The sequence below is a fragment of the Podarcis erhardii genome (genome assembly GCF_964252035.2).
Source record: "Podarcis erhardii genome assembly, chromosome: 2".
Lineage (NCBI taxonomy): Eukaryota > Metazoa > Chordata > Lepidosauria > Squamata > Lacertidae > Podarcis > Podarcis erhardii.
Genome location: NC_138498.1, coordinates 57797885 through 57811901, shown reverse-complemented (window position 1 = coordinate 57811901; position 14017 = coordinate 57797885). Strand labels below are relative to the sequence as shown.

Genomic DNA, 14017 nt, shown 5'->3' with positions numbered 1-14017 from the left:
AAGTTTATGAGAAAGTATTTTATCATACCTGAACAATTTCGGAGGTAAGATGCTGAATCGCGTCTTGTCTAAAATTTTCTTTATTCTGTTTCTTCCACCAGACACAGTGTTTGCTTTTATTTTCTTGTTTCCTTTTTCGCGTGGAAACATCTGTTCGACATCTCCAGGAATATCTGGGATGGAATAGCGATTATTTTTCTTTTCTGCAATTTTTGGAATATGAGGAACTCCATTCTTCTCCTGCCCTATCCTGCTAAGCAGCTCTTTGAACACTGTAGAAAAGAAAGTCAAAATGTTACACATTCATTCATCCAGTATTATTATTATTTATTATTATTAGGATTATGCTAAATCCTAAAAAGGAACATTTAAAAATGTGTTCCATTTTATCATAGTTTTGCTTTTAAGGATCCAAATCGGCAGCAAATGGCCAAAATCCTAAAGCATATATATTTCCTTGAGAGAGCACAGCTTAAGATGCACAAAAATGAAAGCGAACATTAGGATTCAAAACTCTATAGAAGCTTTGGTGTGGGTCAAAGTCAGGTTTTTTTTTTAAAAAAAAGTTGTTTTATTGAAAACATAAATTTTCAGTAGAGAAATATTATTTTAGTAGAAAAATGAAGTGGAGAAAAGGTGGAGAAAAGTCAAAAGAAAAGAAAAATGTGCTTGAAACTGTGGTACAATACATCATATGGTTATATAAGTAGTATGGTTATTCTAACAAGTAGAAAATTATTAACAGGTTTTATAATTTCTATAAATGCATTCCTGATATTATCATATTTCTCCATACACAATCTACATCTAAAAGCTTTTAGACATAGATGGGTCAGTGTCAGTTTGAGGTATGTATGATGTGTAACAAATCAATGAATAGCCATCTCTAAGCTGAACCACCTGGGAGCCAGTCTGCATGTGGTGCCATGCTAAAATCTAGGCCAATCTGAAGAAGAGCAAATATCCCCAGGTAAACCTGGTTTGTAATTCTGTTGACCACTAAGGCAGCCTATCATATTTAGACAGAATCTGACCTTAGCTCCTCTGCTCTTCGCCCTTCCTTGTCTATTCCCCCGACTTAAGTAGCAAGGTTTGTTGCTGGTTTTGGTTGCTTCAACATAGTTTTCACAATGAATTCTCATACATGACAACTTCATTTTATCCTAAAAGACTATTCAATGCAGTCCTAATCCAATATCTTTCTTCAAATATATTACTTATAACTAGTAATCAAATACTGGCCAGGATCCAAAGAGGTTTGAAAAAAAAGCAAAGGCTGAACTTTCCATTCTGATTTGCAGTCTCTTGCACCTCACAGAATGCGGCTCTAGAATATCCTCAACCTTCAGGGATGATGTTTCAAAGAGTGTGCGAGAATGTGATGCAAAAGATCCCTTGGATCCCAGCCATTATCTCCTAAAAATTATTTTAGTGTGAAAACCAGAGTAAGAGCACACTACAGTAATATGAAAGATGTGGCTTAACTTATCTAAGAGGCTCCCTCTATTGTGCATCTGAGGTTGCAGAGTTAAGACTACATTTGCCATATAATTTATAGTTCAAATGCTTTTTCCCTGCTGCAAATGCTACAAGCAATTAAGTATTGATCGTTCACGTTTTTGCTTTTTGGACAGCTCAAGCTATGTAAAATCAAGTTGTGCTATATGACATATGTGTAGATTTGAGTTACAGATAGGTAGCCGTGTTGGTCTGCCATAGTCAAAACAAAAAATTCCTTCCAGTAGCACCTTAAAGACCAACTAAGTTAGTTCTAGGTATGAACTAACTTAGTTGGTCTTTAAGGTGCTACTGGAAGGAATTTTTTGTGTAGATTTGAATAAGAGATTAAAATATAGCAGTAGGGTCTGGGTGGTGCTTCGGATCATACAGAATATGGGGGAAAGAGTTAAACACAAATCCATTAAATCAGCAAATAAAACTCCTGCCAAGGACTTCAGCAGACATTCATGAATTTTCATGAGCAACAAACAAGGCAAGCACCTTGAAGCTGTTACATCTGACAAAAGAAACTTGGAATCCATCAATAGAGGGATCTGTCTATCTACATAGCTGCACAATTGAAAAAAATTAACTTAGACCAATTCATTTTGTAAAAACATCTCATATATCTCGTCTCACTATTGTTTCTACTCATTCAGGGGGTGTCAATATTTCACTGATTAGTCCTTCCCAGAGCAATTTCCAGCACCATATCCCATGCTACTGCGAAGGATACCCTGACTTACAGGAGTAGGTTTTCCAAAGGCTGCAACAGAGGGGGCAGGAAGGACACAATGATCACGTCAACTATATTTCGCTATTACATTTTTTTCCCTTAAAGGTGGCTTGCACATGACACATTTTGACTTCTATGTTGATATCAAACATATGAAAAGCATACAGTAGTACCTCGGGTACATATGCTTCAGGTTACAGACTCCTCTAACCCAGAAATAGTACCTCTGGTTATGAACTTTACCTCAGGATGAGAATAGAAATTCCATGCTGGTGCACGGCGGCAGCAGGAGGCTCCATTAGCTAAAGTGGTGCTTCAGGTTAAGAACAGTTTCAGGTTAAGAATGGACCTCCGGAATGAATTAAGTTCTTAACCCGAGGTACCACTGTACTTGGATAAAGATTGTGACAAAATAGAAGGGGAGAGAAGGGAGAATCAGGTCCAAAAGAAGCGGAAGTAATAGTTACCACTTTAGAGAGAAAATCAAACACCCTTAGGAAATTTTCTGTTGGACTAAAATGTGAAGCTTTACTGTATGGCCTGTCACCTCTAGATGTAGGTCATCACTTTTTCAAGTGCCACAGTAGACAAAATTCAGGATTTTTTATAGACCTTTAAGATAAGGACAGTGTCCTAAAACTATAACTAGTCCTGTGCACCAAGAGTTATTTGAGCATACAGTAAGCCTGCAATTTATGCAAGAGTTATGTTGTGGGGGTAACATAAAGCCAAATTTGAGTACAGCCAAAGCACATTAGTTTCAAGGGCAAATGGGGCTGCTAAAGCTGTTTTTCACAGAGCCCTGCCCCCCTTTGCCTTTCCTTCCCCTCTCCTCTCCTTCTTTTTTTGCCACACGCCTAATGCTGAATGCATACAAGTTAAATGCATGTAAGTGGCAGGCTTACTGCATTTCTTAACCAGCACCTTCCTCCACCATCCCTTTGGTGTATAAAGGAAATTTAAAACTGGGTGGGTGGGAGCTTCAAAAGCAGCTTGGGAATGTAATGGGTGTCTATGCATGCAGTTCTTAAATTTTAAAGGAAATTACTTTCAAAAACCTCATGAACTTACTAAAACCTTCAAAGTAGTTCTTTGGCCAATATCTCTAAGCGATATCATTTATATGGCTTATACAACGGTACTCACCAAAAATATTTGTTTTTACAGTGATGGAAAGATGAGTATTGTTTCTCAAGATTTCAGTGGCTTTTGCAAATGTAATATTCTCAAAGTTTTGCCCATTTACTTCCATTACCTTTAAAATAATGCAGGAAAAGAGAATTTTGTTATAAAGAAAGATGGAGTATTACCAACACGGAATCTTAATCCACTTTTTTTGAAATTCAGCTCATTTCTAAAAATATGTTTTGAAACCAGCCTTATTTAATGCCTCACAAGTTACAAAAGCAGCATTTTTACAAAACATCACGGCAGAAAGAATTGCTCCCCTGTTTAGACTGTTTACATATGTTTGTCTTTCACTTTCAATTGTTACATTTTCCATTTGACTACCATAACCAATCTTGAGAATAATTTGGTTTTTCACAATATAAATTTCTCATCACGTTATGGAGGCAAAGCTATTAATTTAGAAAACAGGTCAAACCATCATTAAACAAACCAAGGAACATGAGAGGGATGTGGTATGAAAAGTGTGGTTTTAGCCGAGATCTCTAAATCAGCCCAACACAACAAATATCTGAAATCAATTTCTTTGGTTGAATATACTTGACTTAACCAAAGCAGATATATGATTGTAAATAAGACACCGGGTTTTACTTTACCTGATCACCACGTTTAAGCCCAGCTTCTGCTGCTTTGCTTCCTGGTTCTACTGTCTCCACAAAAATACCAAAACATTTTTCACTTCCTCCAAGGAGGCTGAAGAAGAGTGGGGAGTCTCTAGAAGCCTTCTGCAATGTGATTTGTCTCCATTTTGCCTTGGCTGCACAGGCAATGTTTAGTAATCTGAGGTGCCCTTTCATTTTCTGTAAATTGTAAAACACATGAATATCTCCCATCTAGAATTAGGTGAGACCAAATCATGTAATGGTAAAATTACACAGAACTACCTCACCACCTAATCACATCAACCCATTATTTGCCATAACTGTGCCATGAAACAGCATTATCTGCATTATCTCTATAATAAAAAGCCCTTTGAAAGAAGTATGCAGTACTCAGTTAAAACCTTCTACAAATGGTTGCAGCATTCGAGGAACTTCAGTAATAGCTGCAAGGTAGATATAAGAATTAAGATATATTAAGAAAAAGTTAAATTATGATAAAAGTGTGTACTGGCAAGAAGTAATAGGAAACTGAAATAAGGAACAGATGGGAGGTCGGGTCTTTAGAGTTAAGACCAATTTATTTTTTATTGTTTGTTAAGAAAATTTGGTGTTTATTGTTATTCCTGTGTGTAATTCGGTATTTGTGTTTACTCTTTTTTCTTTTCTTGCTGTATCAATAAAAATCTAATAAATAAATAATTAAAACTTAAAAGAAAACCTTCTACAAATGTTTTTGCTATAGTAAGAGCTGCTTTTAAAAATGCATGATGCAGCACAAAACTCAATTTATTTAGGTTCCTACCGCATTTTCCAAGTTTTTTTCAAATTCTTCCAAAAAACGTGTCATGGCTGGATCTCCCTCAAAATCATTAAAATGGTTGTTCACCCACAATAGTACAACTCGTGTAACCTAAGAACAAGTACATATGTGAAGTTAATACAAGTTTTATTTGTAAGAGGAAATTAGGTTGCTATTCTTAATATAGTTTTGGCACTAACAACCAGTCAAGTAGCTTTTGTACCAACTATATACCTTTCCACTCTATGAGCCAATTTGTCTATGCTTTTATACATTTTTTAAAAAAATAAAATGATGATCTTTTTTACCATAGAGAACAGGCCTACAACTCAGCACCTGGAGTACTATCTCTCTTCCATGGTTTTCTTATGAATCAGTCTTTCAAAGTTGCTACACTTGCAAAATATTTGTCATTTGCAATGGCTGCTTCTATGAGACTTACACTAATAAAGGTAGAATTTCCATCTTCATTTTTTTGACAGAGGAGTCAATTGGGCTATAAAATTACTGCACAACTGGCAGTCTGTCAGATACCTTGTCAGTTTAAAACAAAAATGTTTTTCAAAGATATCTATCTAAGTTCTCTAACCACATAAAATGTTACTTCCTGTTCTGAGGGCAATGCCTTTATATGTGTAAACATATAATGGTATACAACTTCTGAGGTCCTACTACTTATGACTAATTCTTTTTTAGCGATAATTACTTTACTTGGGATATCTCTTAGCTGAAAATTAAAACAGTGACTGGTTCATGGGTGTGAACTGAAATACCTAGGCATAAAGATGAAGCAAGAATAAAAGTTCAAAATACACCGGAAATATCTGAATCATAAATGAGTTTATTTCTCGCATGTTTTCCCCATCCCCCAGCTCTGGTATATGATGGCAGAGACTTTTATTAGGCAACAGCATGAAGAAAGTGGATAGAGAAGCTTTTCTCCCTCTGCCATAACACCTGAACCTGAATGTTGAAAGATTTAGGGTATTGAACATAGTTAAAATATGGAACTCACCCCCACGGGGGTGAGACAGTAATAACCACCAACTTGGGGGCTTTAAAGAGGACTGGACAAATTCAAGGAGGAGGAGACTATCAATGGATACTAGCCGTAAGGGCTATGCTCTGCATCTGAACGCCAGTTGTGTGGGCTTCACACAAGCATCCAGTTGGCCACTGTAAGAACTTGATGCTGGCCTGGATAGGCCACTGACCTGATACAGCAGGCTCTTCTTATTACTAGTACAAGAAAATTACCAATCAGGGTTTGGTTATCTCTCATCTAGAAACTAACCTTGTCCCTGAGACTGTCTACTTGAAACCATTCCAACAGTTTATCCCCAACTTCCAGGGGGCTTGCCAAAAATGTTCTGTATGTTAAGAGAAAGTCTTCAATGTATGTTGGATCCACAATAGAATGTTCTTCTATTAAATGTGTAATCAGGCGTTCAGGTGTTGCCTTAAAAACAAGAGATGACAGTTGATAAAATAATTCCACAAAACAACATACCATTTTGTAATATCTCCACCAAGCCATATTCATAAATCCTATTCCTAACTTTCATCCTAGACACATATTTATTTTAATAATACTTCCTGAATACCAATACAGCATTACAACTTGGATCTATGTCTGTAAAAACTATATTGTTGAGTGATGTCTAATTGCCCAGAGGCATATTATTTGCATTATTTCTAATATATAGCCATTTGACTGCATAAGAAGAGAACTTCTATGAAGATGTGAAACTAGATCACTTTGTTATGAAACTGAAATAATATAATAAAACAACTTCTTTATAAGGTTATGTTTTTGATCACCTTAATGACAATGTGTCCTTTCCTGGTTCCACTACGGTCCAGCTCTCTGTGCTCTTTCACCATAACAATTTCTCCTTCTTCTTCAACCTTGTGTGTATTTTTTTCAACATGGTTCAGAATTCTCCAATAATCCTGCTGGGCTATACATACAAACTATGCAAAATAAGAGAGGGGTATAAATACACAAGCAAACCGTTTTGTTTTTTTAAAATCCATCAGTCAAGCCTAGACACATATAACATAATTATGGCAAAATGTAATTAGAAATCAATCTGTTTCCATCTTGTTCAACCTCATAATTTATTTATTTTTGTAATACCTTCAGAGATTACTACAACTGATACATATAGATAAGAAGTCTAGAACTTGAATTCAAAAAGTAAAATTGTCCTGAGCCCATTTCAGCAGACTTTGATATATACCGGTAAGTAGGGAAAGCAGTGGTTCCTGTTTGCTGAATAACCTATGCTATGAGAAAGTGGTTACCATTAGCCAAAATTGCACTATTTTATTTCTGGAATGATTAATTAAATAGAATTTTTAATGAGAAAATGGAAGAATGTTTTACTATGAAGTTATCTTACCTGGCAGTCATCTACTTTGGTCCGAACTACACCATTCATATATTGCTTTTCCAGAGAGGGAGTAATTCCAAAACTATTTCCCATACAGAGACTTTCCGTTTTCCCATCTTGGTGGCTGATTTCCACAGTGCCATTTAAAATAACATACCAAGAATCAAGCTAGAAAGAAAACCCAATAAAAGCATTTCAATTATCTTACACATCCAACTGTATCAACAATAAGCTAAACAGAAGGCTCATTGGATGCTTAGTATGCCTCTGCAACAGCAATATAACTATTGGAGTAACAATAAAAATGATTAATTTAGTAGTAATGTTAACAACCGGTACCCATCTTCCATGACCAGATCAGGAAGAAACACAGAGATGAATGAAATATTCAGACAGAAATTAGGATTGTCATTCTAATGTAAGATTCAGGATATGGTATTGTTGCTTGAGTTCAAAACATTCATCAGGTGCATTTGAGAAACTATGGCTTGGTTTGAATGGCGCATCTTAGTTACAAGCTCATGGCTAGTGAGAAGAGAACTTAACCATGAGCCCAGATCCAAATCATTGTAAACCAGGAATAAAAAAGACTAGGGAGGAACAAAACAGCTGCAATCACCTCTCTGGGAGCCCACGTTTGCACAGTTTCACTAAGCCATAGTTTGTGTTACAAACCAGGCCTATATCTAAGGGAGAGAAACATGGTTTGACATTTGAAATAAGCTAGCAGTAGGTCATAAAAACCCCCTGTGAAATGTTTTTGGAGCTTTTGATAATATGCAATGACACTGGGGAGTTATGCACTGCTACATATGCTGTAAAACTGAAAACATTTTACCCATATCTGCATGGTAAAAAAAATATACTTATATGTGTTTGATGATCACATAGCAACATGATCATAGCATACATTATTCAATACTTACTTCTTGCCCATCATTAAGAATAATGGCTCCTGCTTGTTCTACAACTTCAAATATCATCACTGAGCAGAGTTCTCTCCTTACAGACATAGTCATGTTTGCAAATGCTGGAAGCTGGTGCATGAATTCCAGTAATTGTTCTATAAGAACAAAAATAAGTATATGTTAGAAACAAAGCAAGGCAACATTTAGTTAAGCTTCACTATCATGCAGGTTGGTATTATTTAATATATCAAAAATGGATTTCAATCTGTATTTGTGTCACTCATCAATTTAAGTTAGTTAATAAGAGCGGTTACAATGAGTTGAAATCAAAGAGGACTTTCAGCATGCAAAGGTATCTTCTACTAAAAAATGGGACTTTTGAATGAGAAAAAGTGAAACTTATCATGAAAGCAGAAGCATGAGAACTGCTATAAAGCTATTTTAGCATTATGCAAACTCTTGTTGTTGTTCTGTAATAGCTGTTCTATTACAAAGGAATTTCAGAAATAGACTGGAAAGAGAAGCTGCTGAATTGCAACTTATCACCAAACTTAAAACTATGGAGAGACCTGGTTTGAACAAAGACATTGGATTCTTATCTCATTATACATGACAAAGCCATTTTTCACCTTCTCACCCCTTGCTTTTTCCTGTTAGACCTATTGCAGTCGTTAAGAGTCGTCAACAGGCTCATCGCAGCTATCTGCCAATCACCCATTCCCACCACCCTTCTGAGTAATACCCCTCCCCACCTTCTCACTATATAGAAAGGTCCGGTGACTTCTGTTTCAGTGTATCTGAAGAAGTGTGCATGCACACGAAAGCTCATACCTAGAACTAACTCAGTTGGTCTTTAAGGTGCTACTGGAAGGAATTTTTTTATTGTGCAAACTCTTGTGAAAGACTTTGCAAAACTATGCCAGCAACTATTGTTCTGTTATTCATAGTTATTTGTATCCAACCCCATGTTTATAGTACACAAGGAGGAAAGTGAGTAAGAAATAGCAGTCCAGTGTTAGAATGGCCCAATCTGCACACTTGGAAGTGCAGCAAGAAACTTGGGTCCTATATGCATAGGAATTGATAACATTTAGTGGGTGGTTGCTTCCCCTGCCCATACATTCACACACAATCTATATATTTTATGCAATATATGAGGTTAGCTATAGATAAAGATATAGGGAATGCGTGTAAATAGATAGGTGAGACCTGCAACAAAATGTTGCAATGTGAACTGCTTCACTTCAGAGTTTTAGCCAGACACGCTCTCTTCAAGGATTCTCAGTTCCATTCTCTCCCTCTCCAAACGTCAACCAAAATGGCTGGGGCTCTTTTGTGCGAGGGGGTCATTCTTTTGCTTTGTTTTTAAATATACTGCTGCAAACCTTAGGGTTCTCCCAAGCCTGCTAGTATCTCTCTCATATATGTCAATGGTGCTACTTTGGCTACATAAGGATTGGCACTCTGTGTGTGTCTGTAAAATACGCTACTATATCAGTTTGTCATTAACTTTCAAATTACTAGATTATTAGGGATAATCTGTTGAAACTATGTAGAAGTACTTTCTTTCTTTTTATGTCTCACCAATGTCATCATCTGTTTTGTCAGCAGGTTCCTTTTCAAGGCATTCCCGTACAACATCTCTCCCCAGCAGTGGATCTGAAGTTCTGTCAATGTCTTCATCTTCTTCTTCATCGTCTTCAGAATCAACTGGTGCTTCTGGGAGACCAGTTAGATCTACATCTCCCATCTCACTTTCGGTAGCCTGTACATAAAATCAATGCAAGTTCTTTAAACTGCTGAAAATTAAGCACATAAAATTTGACACAAATCCACTTAGTTCTGGTAATATCAACTACCAGCCAACTGAACAGCTTGGAAGAGCTCTGTGAATAGCCTCCAGCTGCCCTGTGGGCAAACAAGTTATACTCGTCACTAATGGACCCTTGTGATTTTTTGGGGGGGAGTGGGATTGGGGATAATCAGTAGAGCATGGCTAGAATATTCACTTGCATAGGTATTTGTGAAATCCAGATGTTAAATTCCATCAATAACACACACAGAAATTAACAGATTTTCAGGACCATAAAGCTGCAGCAGAAGGTAAGTCAGAACAAAACTGACAAGTTCTACCCTATAACCAATTTAACATAAACAATAATATTATATCCTAAAGGGAAAAAATTGTTAAGATGGCTAAAAGAGTGATTGTACATTTAAACAGAATGATTTAAGCATTTATTATCTGCAACTAGGCCATGTCATATGATGCCGGTAGATTTAAACTCAAGCTAGGCAAGGTCAGCTAACCTCAGCAGATCCAGCTTGTTCTCTGAAAGGTTCAGAGTTTCTTTGAATATGTGGGGAACATAAAACTCAGCCCTTCAAGAGACTCTCAACAGTCTCTCAAAGCAGCAGCTCATTTGATTCCTATATGGCTAACATATATAGAAAATTCCTGGCAAGTAAGGTCAAGTGCCAGTTTAAAAATAGAAAGATTTAGCATTTGTACAATCTAGCACTTTGTACAATGCAGCAGCATTTCCTTTGACAAAAGGTTTTGTCAAGCAGAAGCACAGTTTATAGCTTGTATTTTTAAAATAATAATAATATTGTAATAAAGGTACAATTCAACTTATGGAACACTAAATCAGAAACCGTAAAAGCAACCAAAAGTTGAAAAGTAAATTCAGATAACATTAAAGATCATCTGAATAAGGTCTCTGTCAGCCCACTAGCCCCACTAGCCCCTCTTCAAAACTTGGCATCTCTTCTTACTTTGGAAAAGCCTCCATTTTCCCTCTGGAACTATTGCAAGATGGTCTTGCAAATAGCCTCAAGGAAAGGACATCCTTCTGATGGCACCACACCAGAAGAAGAAGAGTGGATTGGTAGGGTAAGAAGAGGGCTTTTTCCAACTCCATGGAGACACACACACAGTGAGAGAGCTCTGCTGAATATGAACTTGCCTTTTGGGTGTTTCTCAGTGTCTGTTTCTGCATCTGTCAGAATGTATTGTGTGTGTGTGTGTGTGTGTGTGTGTGTGTGTGTGTGTGTGTTGTGGAGAGTATGCATGTATGTTTACACAGCAAAACATGTGTTAGCCACTTTGACCACAGCCATCACCAATATGAAGCCCTCAGGAGGTTGGCCAATTTTCAGCATGCTCATCAGTGGGGGGGGGGAGGGGGAGAGCTACTCAAGGTCTAGATGAACAAACCATGTGGGTTGAGTGGGAGAAAGGGTTTAGTTCACTGCTAAGCATGGCCTTCGTGAAGGACAGTCAACATTTCTGGGCTAAAGAAACTCAACTCATGATTTCTGTATATCTACATCAGTTGTAGCAAATTTCTGGCCCATGGGCCTAATTATTTAAAGCTGCATTCAATATATCTGCAGAGATAGCTCTGTCAGCACAAATATTTCTGCTTGCTCTTCCCCCTACCTGGTGTTTCCCTGCATCACCCCTCTCCTCTGCATGATGTTCTTAAGGGCTCTCCTGATTCTCCAAAGCAGATTTGGGGGGGGTGGAGGGAAACACCGGGTAGGGGGAAGAGAGGGAGGAAGTTGTGTTATGCTAGTGATAATTTCTTATACTGGCTTCTAGCAGACCCACAATGAATAAGACCCACAGAATTTATTTTAATTACTTAGGTAGTTTATTAACCTCTTGATCAAAGAGGTCTTCTCCAATTTGGCCCCATTTGGCCCACTTGGCTGCTTATTCCAAACCATGCCCACCAGTCCATCATATGACATCAGGAACAAGACAGGTAAACTGTGCTGAATTCAAGCCACAACGGCAAAGGAATATTACCCTGCCACACCACTTTCAGGAGTGATATAACAGAATACCCTTGGGAGCTCCTGTTTGCTCTCATGTGTATCTGACCACTTTCAAACGCTGCTGACTGAGCACACTGAACTTCAAATTTCTCTACAGCTATAGTTTAGTAATCTGATGTTATATGTTCTCTTGTGATTGACAGGTGCCCTCCGCCCACCTGTCAAAGTGGTCTACTTCTGGATTCAACTGTACAGCTGGATCTAATTCCCCATCCCTGATCTATATATTAAAGGAATAGTCTCTTCTTCAGAGAAAGAAGAAACATTCAGATAATATAAATGGATATTCAGGGATCCAGTCTTAGAGCATCAGTAGCATTGGAGCAAAGAAGATGGAGGCAACTAAGAGATCACTTGGAGTCCCAAGTACAATATTTATTTTAATATCTGTGGGAAAAGATACACAAAGGAATCTATTTACACCTATTTACACCACATCCTCTTTCAGTGTTCAACGAAACTTACATATTTTGGTCTAGTAATTTCATGATAGATAATTTTGATGCAGAAAAAATGATCAAAGGATCAGAGTCTCAGATTCACACAAAGCAGTAGCTGCAGTGATCAGCATGGACAGAACAAATACTGTATTTGTCCCATTAGCTATGATAACATCCAGTTGCAGATCAATTTTGTTAACATATGGTTATAGGGCAAGTGCCCTAAGCAATTTAAAGAGGGCAAAAAAATATGGAAACAAATGTGCTTACTACATGACAACAGAAAGAGATATGTTACATGATTATCAACCTATACAGCAGATGGAAAGCAATAAAAACATTCCAGTTCTGCTGTGGTAAATATGAAATAGAAGGAAGACACATTGATTATGAGCTAAGAAAGTAAGAACATTTTCTGAAACAGTACTGATAATATTTATTTAAAATGTTTGCTGCGAGGATTATGCTGTCAAATTAACATTTGTAAAAGATCTCAACCCTACACATAATTTATTGTGTATGTAAAAACATTCACTCTGTGCCACATTCAGTTCAAGTAAGCAGTGCATAGGTCAGTTTTTCCACATCTGAAAGTAAATCATAGACCCAAGAGATGTTACACCTTGGACTTTAAAACTGAGGTCCTGGATCTATTCAAAAGAGAGATATGTGGTTACATTCACGGACTTCTTTTCACAGTCAGCCTTAATAGCAGCTCGTGTAAGGTGACAGAACCCTTACTTTAACAGCTGATCCCACAACCACACAGATTACATAAAATGTCAACTACAATACATACATTATCAAGGATATCAGATAAAAGTTATAATAATCGATGTGAATGTATGCATCCTGCATATGTAGACTTTGGAATGTTAGCACACAATCTTTAGAGACTATAGATGGACTTCTTGATATTCTGTAACACTCTGTTAATTGATTTTATGCACCTTTGGATGGAATAAGCCTCATTTAACATTACTTTTTAAAACTCAGTCTTATCATTGTGCACTGCTTAGGAAAAATCTACAATAGAAGTAGTAGATGACAAAACAATTAAAGCATATCAATTATGCCAAGGTCATCCACTGTCACTTAATGTACTTTAGGGAACATTAATTATTAACCTATAGTGGATCAATGATGAACATAACCTCCAAGATGTATTTAGATACAGACTAAACAGAAGTGAAATAATTAAGTTGCTTTTTATAGAATCCAGCATATATCAAAGAAGTTGTGTGACTTACTCCACAACATTAATTTGGAAGAAGGGTGGAGCTAAATGTTAAATGCACATGTGCATAACAAGAACCAAACAGGAACAAGTGATTAGGAGCAAGAAGTAGCAAGGAGGAATAACATATCATTCCCACATCTATTGCTTTCCCTGCCCACCACTTTTCCTTAAACTTTGGCTAGATTGTGTTCAGACTAATAGAGAAATTACCCTGTAATTTATGAAAGACTTGTGATCTGCTGGATATTGTCTTAGCACCTAGTTCTATGTTTGTTTAAATCTAACCAATTATAGTAGACTTGCTGCTAGATAAGTATGCATAGGACTTCAGCCTTAATCAAGCCTCTTAACTTTGACAACTA

At 37.0% G+C, this 14017-nt stretch overlaps 1 protein-coding gene across 7 annotated transcripts in view; it reads right to left on the bottom strand.

The window, feature by feature from the left end:
- RAPGEF6 (Rap guanine nucleotide exchange factor 6) overlaps positions 1-14017 on the bottom strand; it is a 146390-nt gene that overhangs the window by 46132 nt on the left and 86241 nt on the right. For all 7 annotated transcript variants that reach the window (XM_081850305.1, XM_081850309.1, XM_081850306.1 and 4 more), the window contains 9 exons: positions 9714-9894; positions 8148-8284; positions 7231-7389; positions 6647-6799; positions 6120-6284; positions 4829-4936; positions 4021-4224; positions 3383-3491; positions 29-272 (listed from right to left, as the gene is read on the bottom strand). In XM_081850305.1, coding sequence (XP_081706431.1) covers positions 29-272; positions 3383-3491; positions 4021-4224; positions 4829-4936; positions 6120-6284; positions 6647-6799; positions 7231-7389; positions 8148-8284; positions 9714-9894 — 1460 coding nt within the window. The remainder of the gene's footprint in view (positions 1-28; positions 273-3382; positions 3492-4020; positions 4225-4828; positions 4937-6119; positions 6285-6646; positions 6800-7230; positions 7390-8147; positions 8285-9713; positions 9895-14017) is intronic.